Below are 22,022 nucleotides of genomic sequence, written 5' to 3' on the forward strand. Positions count from 1 at the left end.
TTCAGCTAATTTTTTAAAATATTTTTTATAGAGACTGTGTTTCACTATGTTACCCAGGCTGGTCTCAAATTCCTGGGCTCACGTGACCCTCTCACCTCAGCCTCCCAAAGTGCTGGGATTACAGGCATGAACCACAGTACCCAGCCTGCAGATATTTTTATAGAACGAAATACAGAGCATTGAATGGGATGTAACTCATCATTGATCCCTCCTTGGGGCAGCTCATAACTCATCATTGATCCCTCCTTGGGGAAGCTCACAAAAGTTGTTTCCAATCCCCACAATTCTGCTAGGGAAGCATTACTTTCCCTTTCATACCAAGGAAGCTGAGCTAAGGGGATTCAGTCTTCCCGAAGTTACTCAGCTTCTAGAACAAGCCCGCGAGTCACTACAGGTTTTCCCTCCTTTACCCAATAAATCACAACACAAACCAAAAGGCTTCTGGACACAGAGGCTTCCACTTTGGTCTTTGGGTTCTGGCCTCTGAGCGGACCCAGACACTAAAGTCGAAGTCTGGTTCCTTAGAGTAGTTCACTCCTAAGGGTGGAGGCCAGCTGGGGGCAGGACTGACCTCAGGCCCACACCCCAACTCAGGGAGGACCCAGCACTGACAGTGTCTGGTAGACCAGAAGTACATCCTACAAGGACCACTGAAGTGGGCAGAGCAGAGGAGGGAAGACAGGATTTCCACACATGCAATAACTCCCCCAACAGGCGCTGAAGGTCGTCGTGGAAAGAGCCTGAGCTCTGAGCCGGACAGCAGGGTCTAACTCCTGTTCCTGGAGGTCACCGGCTGTGTGAACCTGGCCAAGTCTCCTAACCTCTCTGAGCGTGGGGTGCTCTCACTGTTGATGAGTCCACTACCCACCTCACAGGCTGTTAAAGACCAACTAAGAGCCTACACATTAGGTAGCAAGTGATGGGCCTGGCACGTGGCAAGCACTCCAATGTTAGGTACTGTAATTACTCATTAAGCACTGGCTCCGGCAATCAGTGGGTGCTCAATACAAGCGAGCTGTGCCTGCCAAGCAAAAGAAAACAGAACAGTCTGGGGTAAAGGGAGGTGATGCTGTGGTACACACAGTGTGCCAGGCACAGAGGGGCCAACTCTCATCTCAACACTCTCCTCAGGGCTAGGGGGAGGGATGGGGCGCAGTGCTTGCTTCAGAGCTGTGCTGAGAATCTAAGAACGTGCTAGTGCCTCTGACACTCCCTAGAGGTGGGGGCACCACAGACAGACCCTGCAGCTGGGTCCAGTCCCAGCCACTGGGGTCAAGAGGTGAGACTTACAGTAAAAAAGGCCTGAGTAGATGGCCCCCCAACCCTTCATCAGGTAGTAGCAGGAGCATAGCATGGCAGTCAAGACCACCAAGTATACTTGCTGTGCAACCTTGGGTTCACTACTTGACCTCTCTGAGCCTCAGTCTCACCTACAAAACAGAAATGACACACCTCACAGGATACCATGCAGACTGTATGTTTGTTTTTTTTTTTTTTTTTTTTTTTTTGAGACGGAGTCTCGCTCTGTCGCCCAGGCTGGAGTGCAGTGGCGCAATCTCGGCTCACTGCAAGCTCCGCCTCCCGGGTTCACGCCATTCTCCTGCCTCAGCCTCTCCGAGTAGCTGGGACTACAGGCGCCCGCCACCACGCCCGGCTAATTTTTTGTCTTTTTTAGTAGAGACGGGGTTTCACCGTGGTCTCGATCTCCTGACCTCGTGATCCGCCCGCCTCGGCCTCCCAAAGTGCTGGGATTACAAGCGTGAGCCACCGCGCCCGGCCCTGCAGACTGTATGTTAAGCTCAGACCCTGGCAGTTAGATGTTCTAGGATGGGACACCTGGGTGGGAAGGCAAACACGGACCCCCATAATGAACTCCCCACCCTAGTGACCAGGGCTCTGGTCTTTCACCTCCCAAAACCCGCTCTATACAGCAGGCCTGGCCGATGCAGCCAGGAGCTGGGGTGTCACACCAAGAAGCCCACCTCAAAGGACACAACCCCACAGCCAACACAGTAACCACAACACGGGCTCAATGGCTGCCCCAACCCTGAGTAACCAGAACCCACTCACCACTCCAAGACCAGCACAAAGCCTTGGCATTTCCTGGGCTCCTCTTCAGGGAGACCCAACCATGTGTGATGCCACAAATACCACGCTGTCCTGTGCTGTCACCTGCCAGTCAACCTTTAGGACTCAGTGCAGTGCCACCTCCTCTGGGCAGACTTCCCACCCCACCCTGTGCCATACATAGAGGTCAGATGCCACCACAAACTCCTGCTGCACACACCGGGAGCTCCCCAAGGATAGGGACTGCATGGTGACGACCCTGGTGTCCCCAGCCCTTGGGTCAGGGCTGGGCACTCAGCATCAAGTCAGTAACTGTTAGCAGGGCGACGGAATGAGCAAAAGGATGTGGGCCCACGAGAGAAGCACTTCCTGCTAGGGGTGTTCTGTGTCCACTGTGAAGTGTTGTGACCAACATACCGACTCGATCAAGTCCAGGGCTTCAGAGAGGCTAGAACCCACAGCAGGGATGAGGAGGTTAGCTGCCTCCACCACCCACTTGTAAGGCAGGCTCGTTTCTGGTGGGGAGCCTTCCTGGTCCTCACGCTTCGGGAATTCCTCCAACGGCTCTGGCGTTCGCACTGCGTCCAGATCTGTAGGGATGGGCTCCTGCTCCTTTGATGTGGTGCCTGCTGCAGGTTCCTCCTCACTGCTTTCCTCCTCCTTTATGGTAGGAGGGACGGAGGGCCAGTTGGTCAGAAGACTTCCCTGTAAGACACAAGAGTACAACATTTGGATTTCGCTGAGATATAGACTATATAGTAGTTTCCAGCTAAAGCACACAACCTGAATCTAAGAAGGAAACTGTGATGAACCCAAATAGAGAAACATTCTACAAAATAATTAGCCATACCATATACTTCAAAAATGTCAATATCATGAGACTAAGAAAGGCTGACTAAAGGGATAGGACAACTAAATGCAATGTCTGGTCCTAGATTGCATCATGGGCAGGGAAAAATGGAATATAAACTGTAGATAAAGATCCTGAATTAGGCTTAAATTCCCTGGATTGAATATAACTTTATTGTGGTTATGTAAGCAAATGGCCTTATTCTTAGGAATCTATGCTACATAACTAATTCTCAAATGGCTCAGATGAAAGAAGTAATACACAGAGGTTGGGTGCAGAGGCTCACGCCTGTAATCCCAGCACTTTGGGAGGCTGAGGTGGGTGGATCACCTGAGGTCAAGAGTTCGAGATCAGCCTGGCCAACATGGTAAAACCCTGTCTCTACTAAAAACAAAACCAAAAAAAATTAGCCAGGTGTGGTGGTGGGCACCTGTAATCCTAGCTACTCGGGAGGCTGAGGGAGAATTGCTTGAACCTGGGAGGCAGAGGTTGCAGTGAGCTGAGATCGCACCATTGCACTCCAGCCCAGGTAACAAGAGCAAAACTCCGTCTCAAAAAAAATTAAAAAATAAATTTTTAATGCTTAATAAACATTAAAAAATTAAAAGACCAGGTACAGTGGCTTATGCCTGTAACCCTAGCACTTTGGGAGGCCGAGGCAAGTGAGTCCCTTGAGTTCATGAATTCAAGGTTGCAATGGGCTATGATCACACCACTGCACTCCAGCCTAAGCAACATAGCAAGACTCTAATAAAAAAAAAAAGCGGGGGGGAGGGGGCTGGGTATGGTGGCTCACACCTGTAATCCCAGAACTCTGAAAAGCTCAGGCAAGAGGACCCCTTGAGTTCATGAGTTCAAGGTTGCAGTGAGCTATGATCACGCCACTGCACTACAGTCTGGGGTACAGAGCAAGACCCTGACTCATTAAAAAAAAAAAAAAAAAAAATCACGCCTGTAATCCCAGCACATTGGGAGGCCGAGGAGGGCGGATCACAAGGTCAGGAGATCGAGACCATCCTGGCCAACACAGTGAAACCCCATCTCTACTAAAAATACAAAAAATTAGCCAGGCGTGGTGGCAGGTGCCTGTAGTTCCAGCTACTTGGGAGGCTGAGGCAGGAGAATGGTGTGAACCCGGAAGAAGGAGCTTGCAGTGAGCCGAGATCACGCCACTGCACTCCAGCCTGGGTGACAGAGCAAGACTCTGTCTCAAAAAAAAAAAAAAAAAAAAAAGGCAGGGCGTGGTGGCTCACACCTGTAATCCCAACACTTTGGGAGGCCAAGGCAGACAGATCCCTTGAGCCCAGGAGTTCGAGACCAGCCTGGGCAAGATAGGGAAACCCCATCTCTATAAAACAAACGAACAAACAAAAAGTGAATTTTACTGTATGTAAATTATACCTTTATAAAATAAAGAAAAAAGCTACCAAACTGGGAAAAAATAGTTACTACATGATAAAGGAGTAACATCCTTAATATACAAATAAAATGTACAAACCAGTAACAAGACCAAAAAACAAAAAAAGACAACCAAGCCAAATAACAAATTGAGGGGTAATTTGTTACTCACCCTCATTAATAGTAAAAGAAATGAAAACCAAAACAATGAATCAAAACATCACATTGCACACCATAAATATATGCAATTTTTTTTTTTTTTTTTGAGATGGAGTCTCACTCTGTCGCCCAGGCTGAAATGCAGTGGCGTGATCTCGGCTCACTGCAAGCTCCACCTCCCGGTTCACGCCATTCTCCTGCCTCAGCCTCCCTAGTAGCTGGGACTACAGGTGCCCGCCACCATGGCCGGCTAATTTTTGGGGTTCTTTTTTTTTGTATTTTTAGTAGAGACAGGGTTTCACCATGCTAGCCAGGATGGTCTCGATCTCGTGACCTCATGATCCACCTGCCTCGGCCTCCCAAAGTGCTGGGATTACAGGCGTGAGCCATCGCGCCCAGCCGTTGTTGTTTTTTGAGACAGAGTCTTGCTGTCGCCCAGGCTGGCATGCAGAGGCACGCTCTCAGCTCACTGCAACCTCTACCTCCCGGGTTCAAGTGATTCTCATGCCTCAGCCTCCTGAGCAGCTGGGACTACAGGTGTGCACCACCACACCCGGTTAATTTTTTATATTTTTAGTAGAGATGGGGTTTCACCATATTGGCCAGGCTGGCCTCAAACTCCTAGCCTCAAGTGATCCGCCCACTTCAGCCTCCTAAAGTGCTGGGAATACAGGCATGAGCCACAGCCCCTGGTCAACATATGCAATTTATTTGTCAATTATATTTTAATAAAGCTGAAAAAAAAAGATCAACTCCAAAATAATTCAATCAAATAAGAACATGATAATGCATTTGTTGCTCATTAAAATTGGCAGTTTTTTATATAACCATAGCTGGTATTGACAATAAGGCTGGAAACAAGCAGTCCCATATATTGCTGATAGCAGGATTAAACAGTACAATCCCTTTGATAGCAATTCAGCAATGCTTATGAAAACTTCACATGTCCACACTATTTTACCCAATCATTCCACATATCTATAAAATCAACCGGCCGGGCACAGTGGCTCACACCTGTAACCCCAGCACTTTGGGAGGCTGAGGTGGGCAGATCACGAGGTCAAGAGATCGAGACCATCCTGGCCAACATGGTGAAACCCCGTTTCTACTAAAAATACAAAAATTAGCTGGGCATGGTGGTGCATGCCTGCAATCCCAGCTACTCGGGAGGCTGAGGCAGAAGAATCACTTGAACCTGGGAGGCGGAGGTTGCAGTGAGCCGAGATTGCGCCACTGCACTCCAGCCTGGCAACACAGTGAGACTCCGTCTAAAAACAAAAAAATCAACCACACAGTTCAGCAAATGTACAAAGAAACTGAACAATGATGTTCATTATAGCATTGATGGAAATACTAACAGATGTTCAACAATATAACGGTTAAATAAGATACGGCAAATTCAGGAATGCTGGAGATATGAATACACATAACAACATGGAAAGATATGTTAAATAGAAAAAGAAAGTTGTAAAACAGTAAGACATCATCTAATTTTAGGCCCAGCATGGTGGCTCACGCCTGTAATCCCAGTATTTTGGGAGGCCAAGTGGGCAGATCACCTGAGGTCAGGAGTTTGAGACCAGCCTGACCAACATGGAGAAACCCCAATTAGCCAGGCATGGTGGCACATGCTTGTAATTCCAGCTACTCGGCAGGCTGAGGCAGGAGAATCGCTTGAACCCGGGAGGTGGAGGTTGCAGTGAGCCAAGATCAGACCACTGCACTCCAGCCTGGGCAACAAGAGCAAAACTCCGTCTCAAAAAAAAAAAAAAGTTGAGATGAGCAGGCTCAGCCTTCTGCATTGCCCAATTCTATACAGTTGTTAAGTTTTTGCAATGATCACGCATTACTTCTGAAGCAGAGGAACCAATTTTATAACAGCAAGCACTGACCAGTGAGTGGAGGAAGTTGGGAGTGGTCCCATACACGAATTAACAGGCAAAATTCTTCTGGCAGCAATCTAACAAAATGTATTAAGAGGTTTTTTTCTTTTTAAGACAGAGTCTTGCTGCCACCCAGGCTGGAGTGCAGCAGTGCGAACTCGGCTCACTGCAACCTCCGTCATGCCAGTTCAAGTGGATTCTCAATTATCATGCCTCAGCCTCCCGAGTAGCTGGGATTACAAGCCTGTGTCAGCATGACCACCTCAGCCTCCCAAAGTGCTGAGATTACAGGTGTAAGCCACGACAACTGGCCTGTTTGCTTTTTCAAAGACAGAGCCTCACCCTGTTGAAATCCTGGGCTCAAGTGAACTTCCTGCCCTAGGCTCCAAAGTAGCTGGAAGTACAGGTGTGTGCCACCACACCAGCTTTTTTTTTTTTTTTTTGTAAAGACGGAGTCTCCCTATGTTGCCCAAGCTGGTCACGAACTCCTGGTCTCAAGGAATCCCCCCACCTTGGCCTCAAAGTGCTGGGATTACAGAAATGAGCCACCATACTCAGCCAAAAGGGTTCCCCCCACCACCATATATATTCTTCCATCTCTAGGAATTTCTCAAGAAATAACTGCACAAAGAAGCAGTCATTTGGCCACAAGGGTGACTATTAGCGTTTTATCTCTAATAACAAAAAAACAGTAATATCCTTATCTTCATCAGTAAGAAACTAGTTAAATAAATAGCACACCAGAAAGACAACACTGGAGAGAAATGGGTAAGGCTGAAATCAACACAGTCTAGGCACGGTGGCTCATGCCTGCAATCCCAGCACTTTGAGAGGCTGAGGCAGGTGGATCACCTCAGGTCAGCAGTTTGAGACCAGCCTGGCCAACATGGCAAAACCCCATCTCTACTAAAAATACAAAAATTTGCCAGGCATGGTGGCAAATGCCTATAAATCCCAGCTTCCCAGCTACTCAGGAGGCTGAGGCAGGAGAATCACTTGAACTCAGGAGGTGGAGGTTGCAGCAAGCAGAGATGGCACCACTGCACTCCAGCCTGGGCAACAGCAAGACTCTGTCTCAAAAAAAAAAAAAACTGACCTCCTGTGCTCAGGGTTATGGTTATGGTCTGGGGCTTGGTCCCAGCCCAGCACAGCCAGCACTCCAGACACTCAGTGTCAGGGGACAAAAGCCAAGTCAATAACTGGCTTTCAGCACAGTAGAGTTTTTAAGAGACTAGAGATCTGTTCACTCCATCCTATACTGAAAGTCTTCTATGAGTCGGCTGATGCCCACTGTTTCTCTTTGTGGAATGGAGACCTTTTCTTCAATCAGAAGTAAAAGATCAAAAGCATACTACTCAGATATACAAGAAATTGTCAGAAGTAGACTCCTCTGGTTAAGAGATGCACATGGAATTGAAACTAGAAAAAGAAGTCGTTTTACTTTTCATTTTATACCTTTCTCTACCATTTGAAAGTTACCTCATAGGTGCATTCATATTGGGAAATCGAGAGATATTCTCTAAAATTGAAAAATCAAGAAATAGAGGCAAAAACACAATATATCACTCTAGGAGGGCACTGTGGAAGAATTGTAGCTGTCAACAAGTTATCTCTACTCAGTAAGAAGAGGGAAAAAGATTTTTTTAAATTATTAAATAGTTCACACCATGACAGAAAAGATTAGAAAATAACAAAGGACAATTGTGTTACCTACCACACATCCGGCATCATCAAATCTTAATGTTTTGTCATGCTTGCTTCAAATTTTTATTTATTTATTTATTTTATTTTATTTTTTTGTGACAGAGTCTCACTCTGTCACCCAGGCTGGAGTGCAGTGGCGTGATCTCGGCTCACTGCAAGCTCCGCCTCCCGGGTTCACGCCATTCTCCTGCCCCAGACTCCTGGGTAGCTGGGACTACAGGCACCCGCCACCACGCCCGGCTAATTTTTTGTACTTTTAGTAGAGACGGGGTTTCACCGTGTTAGCCAGGATGGTCTCAATCTCCTGACCTCGTGATCCACCCGCCTTGGCCTCCCAAAATGCTGGGATTACAGGCGTGAGCCACTGTGCCTGGCCTTCAAATTTTTATTTTATTTATAAATAAAAGCTGGAGTGCAGTGGCGGAATCTCCACTCACTGCAACATCCACCTCCCAGTCTCAAATAATCCTCCCACCTCAGCCTCCCAAGGAGCTGGGACTACAGGTGCACAAAATCACACACAGCTAACTTTTTTTACTTTTTATAGCAATGGGGTTTCACCATGTTGCCCAAGCTGGTCTTAAACTCCTGGGCTCAAGAGATCCATACGCCTTGGCCTCCCAAAGTGCTGGGATTACAGATGTTAGCCACCACACCCTGCCCAAATTTTTATTTTGAAAAATAACCTTTAGAGATATAGTTAAAAAATATAAATAAAAACTTTGCTCTGGTGTATAGGACAGTGGATGTTAACATAAGTATACACCGATTTCATTTTTAAAACTGCAAATGTAGCTGGGGCATGGTGGCTCACGTCTGTAATGCCAGCACTTTGGGAGGCTCAGGTAGGTGGATCATTTGAGGTCAGGAGTTTGAGACCAGTTTGACCAACATGGTGAGACCCCATCTCTAAGAATACAAAAATTAGCCAGGCATGGTGGTGTGCACCTGTAATCCCAGCTACTCGGCATGCTGAGCTAGCAGAATCGCTTTAACCTGGGAGGCGGAGGTTGCAGTGAGCTATCACATCACTGCACTCCAGCCTGAGCGACAGAGTGAGACTCCACCTCAAAAAAATAAATAAATAAAAACTGCAAATGTAGTGCCAGACATGGTAGCTCACATCTGTAATCCCAACACTTTGGGAGGCCAAGGAAGGTGGATCTCTTCAGGCTAGGAGTTCAAAACCAGCCTAGCCAACGTGGTGAAACCCCATCTCTACTAAAAATACAAAAATTAGTCAGGCGTGGTGGTGCATGCCTGTAATCTCAGCTACTCAGGTTGCTGAGGCATGAGATAGCTTGATCCCAGGAGGCAGAGGTTGCAGTGAGCCAAGATCACACCCTGCACTCCAGCCTGGGCATCAGAGCAAGACTCTGTCTCAAAAATAAACAGCCTGCAAATGTAATACTATAGGATTTTAATTGTTAATTTCTAGAAAAGTCAAAATTATAGAGACAGAAAACAGATCACAGTGCAAGGAGCTAAGGGCCGAAAAAAGGCTAGAAAAGGAGCACAAGGGAATTCTGGGGTGATGGGACCGTTCTATACCTTGACTGTGGCAGTGGTTACATGGCTGTATGCTTTGTCATAACTCAAAACTGTTTAAGAGTATGTAAATTACAACTCAATACATTTTTTAATTAAAAAGATAGAGACGCCTTTCTCGCTCCCCGGCCATCTTAGCAGCTGCTCTTGGTTGGGGGCCGTCCCGCACCTAAGGCAGGAAGATGGTGGCCGCAAAGAAGAAGAAAAAGTCACTGGAGTCTATCAACTCTAGGCTCCAACTCGTTATGAAAAGTGGGAAGTAAGTCCTGGGGTACAAGCAGACTCTGAAGATGATCAGACAAGGCAAAGCGAAATTAGTCATTCTCGCTAACAACTGCCCAGCTTTGAGGAAATCTGAAATACAGTACTATGCAATGTTGGCTAAAACTGGTGTCCATCACTACAGTGGCAATAATATTGAACTGGGCACAGCATGTGGAAAATACTACAGAGTGTGCACACTGGCTATCATTGATGCAGGTGACTCTGACATCATTAGAAGCATGCCAGAACAGACTGGTGAAAAGTAAACCATGCAAAATTTTCCTTTAATAAAGTTCTGCTTGTTAGAAAAAAAAAAAAAAAAAAAAGATAGAGACAAGGTTTCACCATGTTGCCTGAACTGGCCTCCAACTCCTGGGCTCAAGCAATCCGCCCGCCTCGGCCTCTCAACTTGCTGCGATTACAGGTGTGAGCCGATGCACCCAGGCACCTCTGATTTTTTTTTTTTTTTTAATTGCAAACATGCTTTCAGTTTTAAAAAATTAAAATGAGCAACAGGTAAGAAGGAGGCCACCAGCAAGGAGAGATGGAGGCTGAGGATCTCCTTAACTAATTCACAGTTTTATATAATCCGCTTGCTCTGCTATCCTTCATCTGTAGGCAGACAAGTGCCAGTTATGTGCAGAAGTGTCACAAGGCCCCAGAAGCACATGGCCCACTTTTAGACTCTGTGGTAGAAACTGACCAATAGCTGTGGACAAGGTGTTCAATGAGATGGTGTCAGATGAATGTGAAATCAAACCAAGCCAAAGGCTGAGCAGCTGTCTCACCTGGCCTTCCGTGGGCTGGGCACTCTGGAGGCCGTCCTTGTCCTCGAGCTCCAGCAGCAAGTACACCGGGGGCTTGCAGTCTTTGGACTCACTCAGGAAGCCTCCTGTGTCCACCTTCCTTTTGATGGTAGAGTTCCAGTGATTCTTCACAGCATTGTCTGTCCTGCAGGGGGCAGCAGGGGGCCTTTGAACCCCAGCTCTGTGGGTGGGGTGCCACCAGGCACATGACTAACCTCCCTAAGCCAAGTTCCTGCTCCTGTAAATGAATCTTCCACTAGATGAACTCTAAAGTTCTCTTTCAGTTCCAAGATGAAGCCTCACGAGTCTCTAGCCCTAATAATTTACAAAGCATTTCCACGAAGCTCTGTGAAATAAGCAACTGAATCTCTCAGGCTATGGCAAAAATTATAAAACGACATCAGCTACTGTCAGGTTCAGGTAAAAAAAAAAAAATTTTTTTAATTAAAAAAAATAATGGCCGTGTGTGGTGACTCACCACGCCTGTAATCCCAGCACTCTGGGCGGCCTAGGCGAGCGGATCACCTGAGATCGGGAGTTCGAGACCAGCCTGACCAACACAGAGAAACCCTGTCTCTACTCAAAATACAAAATTAGCCGGGCATGGTGGTACATGCCTGTAATCCTAGCTACTTGGGAGGCTGAGGCAGGAGAATCGCTTGAACCCAGGAGGTGGAGGTTGTGGTTAGCCAAGATCATGCCATTGCACTCCAGCCTGGGAACAAAAGTAAAACTCCATCTCAAAAAAAAAAAATTATAAGGCCAGGAACAGTGGTCATGCCTGTAATCCTGGCACTTTGGGAGGTGCTGGGCGTGATGCCAGGCACCTGTAATCCCAGCTACTTGGGAGTCTGAGGCATGAGAATCGCTTAAACCCAGGAGGTGGAGGTTGCAATGAGCCGAGATCACGCCACCACACTACTGCCTGGGCAACAGAGTGAGACTCCATCTCAAAAATAAATAAAAATAAATAAATAAAAATGAAAAATGAAAAATTTTTTAAAAATTATAAAACTGAAGATATGTGCTTGGAACTCTCAGCCCCTTCCCTGCCCACTTCGAATGTGTAGAAACCATAAGCAAACATTGTCTGCTCATTTCCACTGAGTCTCACACTGACCTCAGATGCAAGGCCTGTTCACCTCCCACAGACTGATAAGTGGCCAAAGAGGGCAGAAGGCCCACAACTGTTCACCTCCCTGAGCCTTGGTTTCTTTATCTGGAAGGTCAGAAGACTACGTCATACTCTATCACTCACTAAAGATTCAGGGAGGGCCGGGCGCGGTGGCTCACGCCTGTAATCCCAGCACTTTGGGAGGCCGAGGTGGGCGGATCATGAGGTCAGGAGATCGAGACCATCCTGGCCAAGATGGTGAAACCCCGTCTCTACTAAAAATACAAAAAATTAGCCGGGCGTGGTGGCGGGCGCCTGTAGTCCCAGCTACTCGGGAGGCTGAGGCAGGAGAATGGCGTGAACCCGGGAGATGGAGCTTGCAGTGAGCAGAGATCGTGCCACTGCACTCCAGCCTGGGCGACAGAGCGAGACTCCGTCTCAAAAAAAAAAAAAAAAAAGATTCAGGGAGGAGACACATCTACAGTAGAACAGTAGCATAAAGCACAGAGTAGATTAGCAGAGAAACATGTAGTAATAAAGGCATAGAGTAATACAGGAGGATGGGATAGTACCACAAAAGTGTATAGAAGTATAGTGGTGAGAAGCAAGCGGCAGGTCAGGTGCGGTGGCTCACACCTGTAATCCCAGCACTTTGGGAGGCTGAGGCAGGTGGATCACCTAAGGTCAGGAGTTCAAGACCAGCCTGGCCAACATGGTGAAGCCCCATCTTTACTAAAAAGACAAAGGTACTGTGCTGACACACAGTAGTCACCACCTTCTTTGGAGTGCCAAGCAGAATGTTCTTCCCTTGAAAAGTGAACAGAGAGTAACAGCTTAACTGAGCACCCAGTCTAAGAGGATATCCTCGGATCATTTGCACTCTAAGCCCTCAGGGACACAATGCTCCTGGGCAAAGGTGTAGGGTAAGGGGTGCTCCTGGTGCTTTGCCCAGATCCTCTGTCCCTACAGCAAATCCAATTCCCCAGCTGCCGGGCATGCTGCCGACGGCTTCTACTATGACTTTATCTGCGTAACAGCCCTTGGAAGCAGATCACCAGAGGTCAGGAGTTCAAGATCAGCCTGGCCAACAAGGTAAAACCCCATCTCTACCAAAAATACAAAAATTAGCCAGGCGTGGTGGTGCATACCTGTAATCCCAGCTACTCAGGAGGCTGAGGCAGGAGAATCACTTGAACCTGGGAGGTGGAGGTTGCAGTGAGCTGAGATCACGCCACTGCACTCCAGCCTGGGCGACAGAGCAAGACTCCGTCTCAAAAAAAAAAAACAACAACAACAACAAAAAAAAAAAAAAAAACAAAAAACAGCCCTTGGAAGGCACAAACAAAGATGCCCCTGGAGTTCCCCGACCCATGTACACATGTGCCCTCCTCACACGTACATACCTCGCATGTATACATGTGAACACACACACCCCTTGGCCTTATAGCAGGCCAAAGCTGGATTTTCCAAGACCCCATCCCTTGTTTGGCCCTTTCCCTACTTTTCTCCACTCCTTCCCTCACAGGTGAGAACCTTTCCAAGAGATCCCATGCACCTGAAACTCTGAGTCACAGGTTCCACTTCCAGGGAACCTGACCCAAAACACCTCCCCAGCCCTCCCACTCCCCAAGACCAGAGTCTGCGGTGCCCCAAGCTATAGTGAGACTCATTCTTTTGCTCGCAAACAAAAAGCACCATTATGTGCCTGGCATTATTGTAGGCACTGGGGATCCATCGGTAAATAGGACAGGTGGCTGCCACTGACAGTTAAATCTAGCAGGGGAGATGAATGTTATCTCCAGCTACAGTTGGGGTACACAGTACTCTGCAGACAGGTGTGGGCACAACACAGAGGTCACCAGGGACCAACCATAGTCTGGGAGAACAGAGAAAACTTCTCTGAAGAAATAGCACTCCCACTGAGAACTGAAGAATGAGAACACATTAGCTACACAATAAGCACAAGAGGGAGTGCACTGCAGGCCGACAGAGTAGCACTAGGAGCTCTGAGAAGAGCTCAGGGTTTGAGGGACTGAAAAGAGGCAAAGCAGCTAAAACCGAGTGAGCAGGAGTGACAGTGGATCAACGTGAGGCTGGTGGCACCTGTGAGCCAAACAGGCCGTGTGGGGAAAGAAGCCAGAGTTTCCAACCCAAGTGGCAAGGGAAGCCCCAGAAAGATGACACATTCAAGCTTGAGCTTTGAAAAGGGATCATTTCAGACTTTGGGGAAAACACACCATCTGGCATTTTCTCTCCCTGCCAGGACCACACTGCCATGACAAAAAAAAAGGATTCAAAATAAAGCAAGGCAAAAATTCACAAGGACAAAGAGAAACAGGTAGAAGACAGCCACTAGTAAGAGATTTTTTTTACAAGTTTTCAGAAGATGGAAAACAGGGGAACAATATCCAGCTTAGGGCCAGGTGTGGTGGCTCACACCTGTAATCTCAGCACTTTGGGAAGCCCAAGGCAGGCAGATCACCTGAAGTCAGGAGTTCAAGACTAGCTAGCCTGGCCAAGATGACAAAACCCCATCTCTACTAAAAATACAAAAATTAGAGTCAGGTGTGGTGGCGAGCGCCTGTAATCCCATCTACTCAGGAGGCTGAGGCAGGAGAATCACTTGAACCCAGGAGGCAGAAGTTGCAGTGAGCCAAGATCATGCCACTACACTCCAGCCTGGGCGATAAGAGCAAAATTCGGTCTTAAAAAACATAATATTGACAGAGAGGTAAGCTATTGAAACCACAAAATAAGAACAGGGTGCCAGGCCAGGTGTGGTGGCTCATGCCTATAATCCCAGCACTTTGGGACCAGCCTGGGCAATACAGGGAGACCCTGCCCCTACAGAAAATTTCAGAACTAGCTGGGTATGCTGGCATGCACTTGTAGTCCCAGGTCCTTGGGAGGCTGAGGCAGAAGGATTGCTTGAGCTCAGAAGGTTGAGGCTGCACTCCAGCTTGGGTGACAGAGTGAGAACCCTGTTTCAAAGAGTCCAGGCATAATGGCTCATGCCTATAATCCCAACACTTTGGGAGGCTGAAGTGGGCAGGAGGTCAGGAGTTCGAGACCAGCCTGGCCAACATGGTGAAACTCCATCTCTACTAAAAATACAAAAATTAGCCAGGCATGGTGGCACACACCCGTAGTCCCAGCTACTTGGGAGGCTGAACCAGGAGAATCGTTTCAACCTGGGAGGCAGAGGTTGCAGTGAGCCCGGATCACACCACTGCACTCCAGCCTGGGTGACAGAGCGAGACTCTGGGCTCCCAAAAAAAAAAAAGAGTGCCAGAAAAGGGAAGAGCCCTTAGAAAGTAAAATTTTTAGTGAAAATAATTTCAAAAAAAAAGAGAAGATAAGAAGTCTCCCAGAAAATGAAGCAAAAGAGATGAAAACTAGGAGAAAAGATCATGGAATGCTTTCAGTATTTAGAAAAATTTTTTTTTTTTTTTCTTGAGACAGCCTCGCTCTGTCACCCAGGCTGGAGTGCAGTGATGTGATCTCGGCTCACTGCAACCTCCGCCTCCCAGGTTCAGGCAATTTTCCTGCCTCAGCCCCGCAAGTAGCTGGGATTACAGGCTCACCACCACATTCGCCTAATTTTTTGTATTTTTAGTAGAGACGAGGCTTCACTGTGTTGGCCAGGCTGGTCTCGAACTCCTGACCTCAAGTGATCCACCCACCTCAGCCACCCAACGTGCTAGGATTACAGGCATGAGCCACCATGCCCGTCCATAAACATTATTATTTTAATAACTATCATACGTTATTGGAGCAATAGGGATGTATGGGGAGTGGGAAAGCCTAAGAAAGCTAATCTCCTGTAGCAGAGGATCAATATGTAGAATGGCATATCACTTCAAGAGATAATGAACTCAAAAAGAGGAGTCTGTTTTAGTAGAGTGATTTAACAGAGTGGTAACAGAGGCTGATGTTTTTCATTATAAACCCTTTAAGAAAAAAAAAAACACCTTTTAGTAGATTATAGTACTACCTCATTTTTGATCATTTTCTTCTTAAAGAAAGCCCATCTACCCCACATCTCAAGCCTATTCTGTTAGAAGAAACTGAAGTCGAAGAGGCTAACCAAGAAGACACAGTGAGCTAGGAACAGGATGAGAACTAGACTCCGGGGTATCCAACTTCTTGCTGAGGTCTCCCTTATCTGTTCTTTTAAGCTGACAGAAGACAGGGCCTTCCCTGGGGAACCACCCTTCCTCCTGACTATGCATGCCTCTAGGAGCCCTGGAGCCAAGGCTGGGTGTTAGAGAACAAGAGCACAGAACCACAGTACCCACCCAGGAACCCTCCTCCATTAGAAACATGGGCCTGGCCTCCTGGGAACCTGCCCCAATCCCCAAGAAGACAGCTTACCTCCCTGGCAACATCTTGGCGATCTCAGCCCAGCGGTTGCCCAGCACCTTGTGGGCCTCGCAGATGATGCGGTCCTCCTCCTCGGTCCAGCAAGACTTCTTCACCTCAGGGTTGAGGTGGTTGTGCCAGCGTTCACGGCACTGCTTCCCCAGCCGGCCCTTCAGGTGCTTGGCAATCAGTGTCCACTGCTTTGTGCCGTACTTCTTAACCAGCTCGATGACCTTAGAGAAAAGCCTCTGGGTAGCCAGTTGCACCAGCCCCTCCCACACCCCCACCATAGCCCTTCACATCCACCTGAGCCTTGCCATGGCCCTGAGAGGTGCCATCTACCACATCCCCTCAGGCAACACTGAGTGGGCTGCAGGGGATGCCACCCAGGATGACTTTGTGTAGCCCACAGGGCCTACCTGAGGATCTGACCGCATCCCTCTCATTTATTGCCTGGAATAAATCTAGGCCAAGAAGGCCAGACACTTTCTAGAGTAGAGATCAAGTGGGGGTAAACAAGGCGCCAGAGTCCTGCTTCCCTCTTCAGGGCTCAACCCAATAAGCTAAGTAGAAAAGAGCAGAGGGATGAGGAGGAACAACACACAGGGAGTCCAAACTAAAGGTGGGAAATAGACTTTCCCACCCCAGCCATGCCCCAGGCTGCCGCCAAGACCCTCCAGCACTTCCATGGAAATTGGGAGGGCACAGGCTGAGCCATGGTAGCAGGCATGGTGGGCTGACCTAGCCAGACCTGAGTCCCCACCTGCCTTCAGTCAGGCTTCCTAGTTCAGGACACAAACCACAACATACGCAGCCATAAGAGCCAGGCCAGGCCCCGCCACACAACAGACACACACGTTCTCGCGTGCACACAGACCACGAGAAACTGGGAAGAGTGGATGCTTCTTTTGGCAAAGATTTTGGTGAAGAAATATTTGACCTCATTTCTGTATGGTTTAAATTTTTATAGCAACCATGTATCACTTTGATTTTTTTTTTTAAAGATTTTATGTTTTTACTTTTTATTTTATTTTTTATTTATTTATTTTTAGACAAAGTTCCGCTCTTGTTGCCCAGGCTGGAGTGCAATGGCACGATCTTGGCTCACGACAACCTCTGCCTTCCAGGTTCAAGTGATTCTCCTGCCTCAGCCTCCCAAGTAGCTGAGATTACAGGCATGCACCACCACGCCTGGCTAATTTTGCATTTTTAGTAGAGACGGGGTTTCTCTGTGTTGATAAGGCTGGTCTTGAACTCCCAACCTGAGGTGATCGGCCCGACTCGGCCTCCCAAAGTGCTGGGATTATTATAGGCATGAGCCACCACGCCTGGCCTGATTTTATGCTTTTACTTTTTTTGAGACAGGGTCTCACTCTGTTGCCCAGGCTGGGGTGCAGTGGGGCGATCTCAGCTCACTGCAACCTCCGCCTCCTGGGTTCAAGCGATTCTCCTGCCTCAGCCTTCCGAGTAGCTGGGATTACAGGCACACCAAAACACCTGGCTAATTTTTGTATTTTTTGGTAGACGGGGTTTCACCATGTTGGCCAGGCTGTTCTCAAACTCCTGGCCACAACCAGCCAAAAAAGTATTTTCAAACTAAATTTTATTTTATTCTTAAGAGACAAGGTCTCAGGCTGGGCCCAGTGGCTCACGCTTGTAATCCCAGCACTTTGGGAGGTCGAGGCGGGTGGATCACCTGAGATCAGGAGTTCCAGACCAGCCTGACCAACATGGCAAAACCCCATCTCTACTAAAAATGCAAAAATCGGCCAGGCGTGGTGGCGTGCACCTGTAATCTCAGCTGTTCGGGAGGCTGGGGCAGGAGAATCACTTGTCCCTGGGAGGAGGAGATTGCAGTGAGCTGAGATCATGCCACTGCACTCCAGCCTGGGCAACAAGAGGGAAACTCTGTCTCAAAAATAAATAAATAAATAAATTTTATTTCATTCTTTTTTTTTTTTTTTCGAGACAGTTTTGCTCTTGCTGCCCAGGCTGGAGTACAATGGCACCATCTCGGCTCACTGCAACCTCTGCCTCCCCAGTTCAGGTGATTCTCCTGCCTCAGCCTCCCAAGTAGCTGGGATTACAGGTATGCGTTACCACACCCGGCTCATTTTTGCATTTTTAGTAGAGATGGGGTTTTGCCATGTTGGTCAGGCTGGTCTCAAACTCCTGACATCAGGTGATCCACTCACCCTGGGCTCCCAAAATGCTGGGATTACAGGTGTGAGCCACCACGCCCAGGCGTTTTGTTTTGTTTTTTTTTTTTTTTTTTTTTTTTTTAAGAGACAGGGTCTCACTCTGTCACCCAGGCTGGAGTGCAGTGGTGTGATCATAGCTCACTGCAGCCTTGAACTCCTGGGCTCAAGCAATTCTCCCAACTCAGCCTCCCAACTACAGGCACCTCACCACCACGCTGAGTTAATTAAAAATTAATTTTAAGGCAAAGTCCCAGCCATGGCTCATGACTGTAATCCCAGAACTTTGGGAGGCCAAGGCGAGAAGATAGCTTGAGCCCTGTAGTTCAAGACCAGCCTGGAAAACTTACAGGAAGACCCCGTCTCTACAAATAAAAAAAAAAAAAAAAAATGGCTGGGCACAGTGGCTCACACTTGTAATCCGAGCACTTTGGGAGGCCAAGGTGGGTAGATCGCAAGGTCAGGAGTTCAAGACCAGTCAGGCCAACGTGGTGAAACCCCGTCTCTACTAAAAATACAAAAATTAGCCGGGCATGGTGGCAGGCGCCTGTAATCCCAGCTCCTCGGGAGGCTGAGGCAGAGAATTGCTTGAACCCAGGAGGCGAAGGCTGCAGTAAGCCAAGATCGCACCATTGCACTCCAGCCTGGGCGACAGAGCAAGACTCAGTCTCAAAAAAATAAAAAAGGACAGGAATGGTGGCTCATACCTACAATCCCAGCACTTTGAGAGGCTGATGTGGGAGGATCATTTGAGCCCAGAAGTTCAACCAGCCTGCACAGCAAAACACTCTCTCTACAAAAATTTTTCAAAAAGATTAGCCAGACATGGTGGTACACGTAGTAGCAGCTACTTTAGAAGCTGAGGTGGGAGGATTGCTTGGGCCTGGGAGGTCGAGGCTGCAACGAGCTGTGATTGTGTCACTTTACTCCAGCCTGGGTGACAGAGCGAACCCCCACCTCAATCAATCAATCAAAAAAATTAGTCAATGCTTTCCAGCCAGTGCAACAGAGTAAGACTCGTCTCAAAAAAAATTAATTTAAAAATGCTTACTTCCAGGCCAGGCACAGTGGCTCACGCCTGTAATTCCAGCACTTTCGGAGGCTGAGGCGGGTGGATCACGGGGTCAGGAGTTCGAGACCAGCCTGACTAACATGGTGAAACCCCCATCTCTACTAAAAATATAAAAAAATTAGCCAGGCGTGGTGGCGCGTGCCTGTAATCCCAGCTAATTAGGAGGCTGAGACGGGAGAATCGCTCAAACCCGGGCGGCAGAGGATGCAGTGAGCTGAGATCGTGCCACTGCACTCCAGCCTGAGTGACAAAATGAGACTCCATCTCAAAAAAAAAAAAAAAAAAAAAAAAAAAAATGCCTAGTTCCCTTCATCTCCCTCTTTCCCATGAGCCACGCCTGCCTCGGTGGAATGGCATCCTCTGGGCTGGTATCAAGAAAAGATGAGGGAACTCCCAAGGTAGCCCCGGGCAGTCATAGCACTTACTGCCTCTTCTAGGTTGGGGACATCCCCAGCCCCTCTCTCTGAGCCTTGCTCTCTCCATCTGTAAAATGGGACTAACAACTTCTGCCCACCTCACAGGACTGCTATGGCGATCAAAAGAAGGCATCTGTGCCCTGTGAAGGTCACAGGGTGCAATCATCATTAAATCAGGGATAGCAGCAGCTGCCATTTGCTGAGAGCAAATGTACAGGACCTGCAAGCCCCCTACAAGCATCACCTGCTTAACTCTCATGACAACGTGCACTGCTACTGCTCCCCTCCATGGGTGGAACAAGAGAAGCCAAGTAATCAGCCCAACAGCCCTCGGACCATGAGTAGGGAAGCCTGGAGACACTCTGAAACTTGGAATCTCAGGCCTGGAGCCAGGGCAGCATAAGTGTGTCCAGACTGGCTGGTAGACAACTCACACCCAATGCTCAGCTTGACGCCCCCAACACAAGGCAATCTCACAGTCCCCAGGTACACTGGTGAGTGAAGGCCCACTGTGTGCAAGGCACTGTCCCAGCAGTTACCTTTTGGTCTTCTTCCTTGGTCCATGGCCCCTTGACAAGGTCTGGATTCAAAACTCTCAGCCACCTGTACTGGCATTGCTGGTCAGTGCGGTTCTGGGAAAAGAACAGAAGAACAAACCAATCTGTGAGAACTTCTGGGACCTCGGGCTGGGAGCCTGGTTAAGTACTAGGCTCAGGGGCCCATGGCCTGGGACTAGGCACACCTTGGGTAGGTGTGTCCTGTTCCATGCAGCCACCACACACTGCAAGCCCACATGCCGTAACATGGGTGGTTTCCCTTTGCTACACGAGAGGGCAAACTCGGGCCCCTGTGGGAAGCCACCCCCTACCAACCAAATACAAGGGGCCATCATCACAAGTCTTTAATTCCTTGTATGTCAGGGACCCCTGCTTTTTTCTAGGAGACCATTTTTATTCCCTGAAGAGTTCAGATTACACAGAAGAGGGGGAGATGAGGAAATGGGGCAGGAAGGGATCTGGTGACGTGCTTTCTGAGCAGCCCAGGCAGTAAGACATATGGCAGCTCCTGCCACACCCCCTCCCTCCCAGACACCTGTGGGTCAGGGGTGGGAGGGCCTGAGAAGGAGGTCCTGAGGGGAACTCCCTCACCATCAGGAGGCTCTAAATACTCGAATGTGGTAGCACCTGCCAGCCCTGCAGGGGCCTCACCATGAAGCCTGCTGAAAGCATCGCTTCCCCTCAGTTTCAGTCTCACTGTTGAGAAACCGAACACCTGTTCACTCCTGACTTACAGGAAGAAATGCAAATATGCACCACATGCTGCAAATGTCTCAGAGCCTGAAGACCACCAGGCATGCTGAGGAGCTGGGAGATGTTTACAGCAGTGTACCCTGAATGCCAGTTTGGGAAGAGAGATCCTACAAAGGTCCATTTGCCCTGTTTTATTTGGTTTGTTTTCAGGGGCTTAGTAAGGAACTCCCTTTTCTCCTCCGTGGCAAAGTCTGTCGCAGGCACACTGTTCTCCCAGAGCCCTTGCCCCGAGGGAGGGCCACAGGGGGACTGTACTCACAGGGAAGTGGCTGGCCAGGAACTTCCAGTCCTGCTGTCCAAACTGCCTCACCAGGGCCCTCAGCTGCTCGTCCTGCCAACACCAGAAAGACAGGGGCTCAGCACACATACGTGCAGAAAACCTCAGGGCTGCCCATGACAGAGCCCAATCTAAAAGGAACAGCCTCGTTCATCCATTCCGTCATGAAGTGAATACGTACAAGGTGCCAGGCGCTACAGCTGCAGCAGCAGGCAGCAAAAGAGCTGCCCCTGATCTCATGGGAGGGAGCCAGCTGGCAATAGAAGGCTCACAGGAACAAAAGCAAAGCCACACCCTGCTGGGAGATATGGAGAGGTACGTGGTGACTGCCTACTCAGGGACACTAAGGGATAGGTTCCAAGGAAATGCCGAATAGCTAAAAAGGAGGAAGCAAAACAGATCCAAGATGATTTTGGAGGGAACCATAGGGGCCAGACCATTCGCAGCATCAGTTCAACCATCTATCATGCAAAACCACTGATGTGTTTGAACACTGGGTGGTCACAGTCAAACGCGCTTTTTATAAAGTTCTCTTTGCCTGCTACAGGGTGGGAAAGGGGCTGGAAGGCAGCAGAGTCGACATAAGGAGGTCAT

The 22,022-nt window shown here is 48.5% G+C and overlaps 1 protein-coding gene and 1 pseudogene across 5 annotated transcripts in view; one reads left to right on the forward strand and one right to left on the reverse strand.

The window, feature by feature from the left end:
* Window positions 1-22,022, reverse strand: part of MYBL2 (MYB proto-oncogene like 2) — a 50,078-nt gene that overhangs the window by 14,023 nt on the left and 14,033 nt on the right. For 4 of the 5 annotated variants that reach the window (XM_055266361.2, XM_063634195.1, XM_063634196.1 and 1 more), the window contains exons 3-7: window positions 21,411-21,482; window positions 20,381-20,473; window positions 16,168-16,388; window positions 10,662-10,824; window positions 2,485-2,772 (exon numbers count right to left, since the gene is read on the reverse strand). In XM_055266361.2, coding sequence (XP_055122336.2) covers window positions 2,485-2,772; window positions 10,662-10,824; window positions 16,168-16,388; window positions 20,381-20,473; window positions 21,411-21,482 — 837 coding nt within the window. The remainder of the gene's footprint in view (window positions 1-2,484; window positions 2,773-10,661; window positions 10,825-16,167; window positions 16,389-20,380; window positions 20,474-21,410; window positions 21,483-22,022) is intronic. The other variant, XM_055266362.2, reaches the window with a different exon arrangement.
* On the forward strand, window positions 9,742-10,165 carry LOC129474763 (large ribosomal subunit protein eL30-like; annotated as a pseudogene).

Source organism: Symphalangus syndactylus, chromosome 24, assembly GCF_028878055.3.
Source record: "Symphalangus syndactylus isolate Jambi chromosome 24, NHGRI_mSymSyn1-v2.1_pri, whole genome shotgun sequence".
In the NCBI taxonomy this organism is placed as follows: domain Eukaryota; kingdom Metazoa; phylum Chordata; class Mammalia; order Primates; family Hylobatidae; genus Symphalangus; species Symphalangus syndactylus.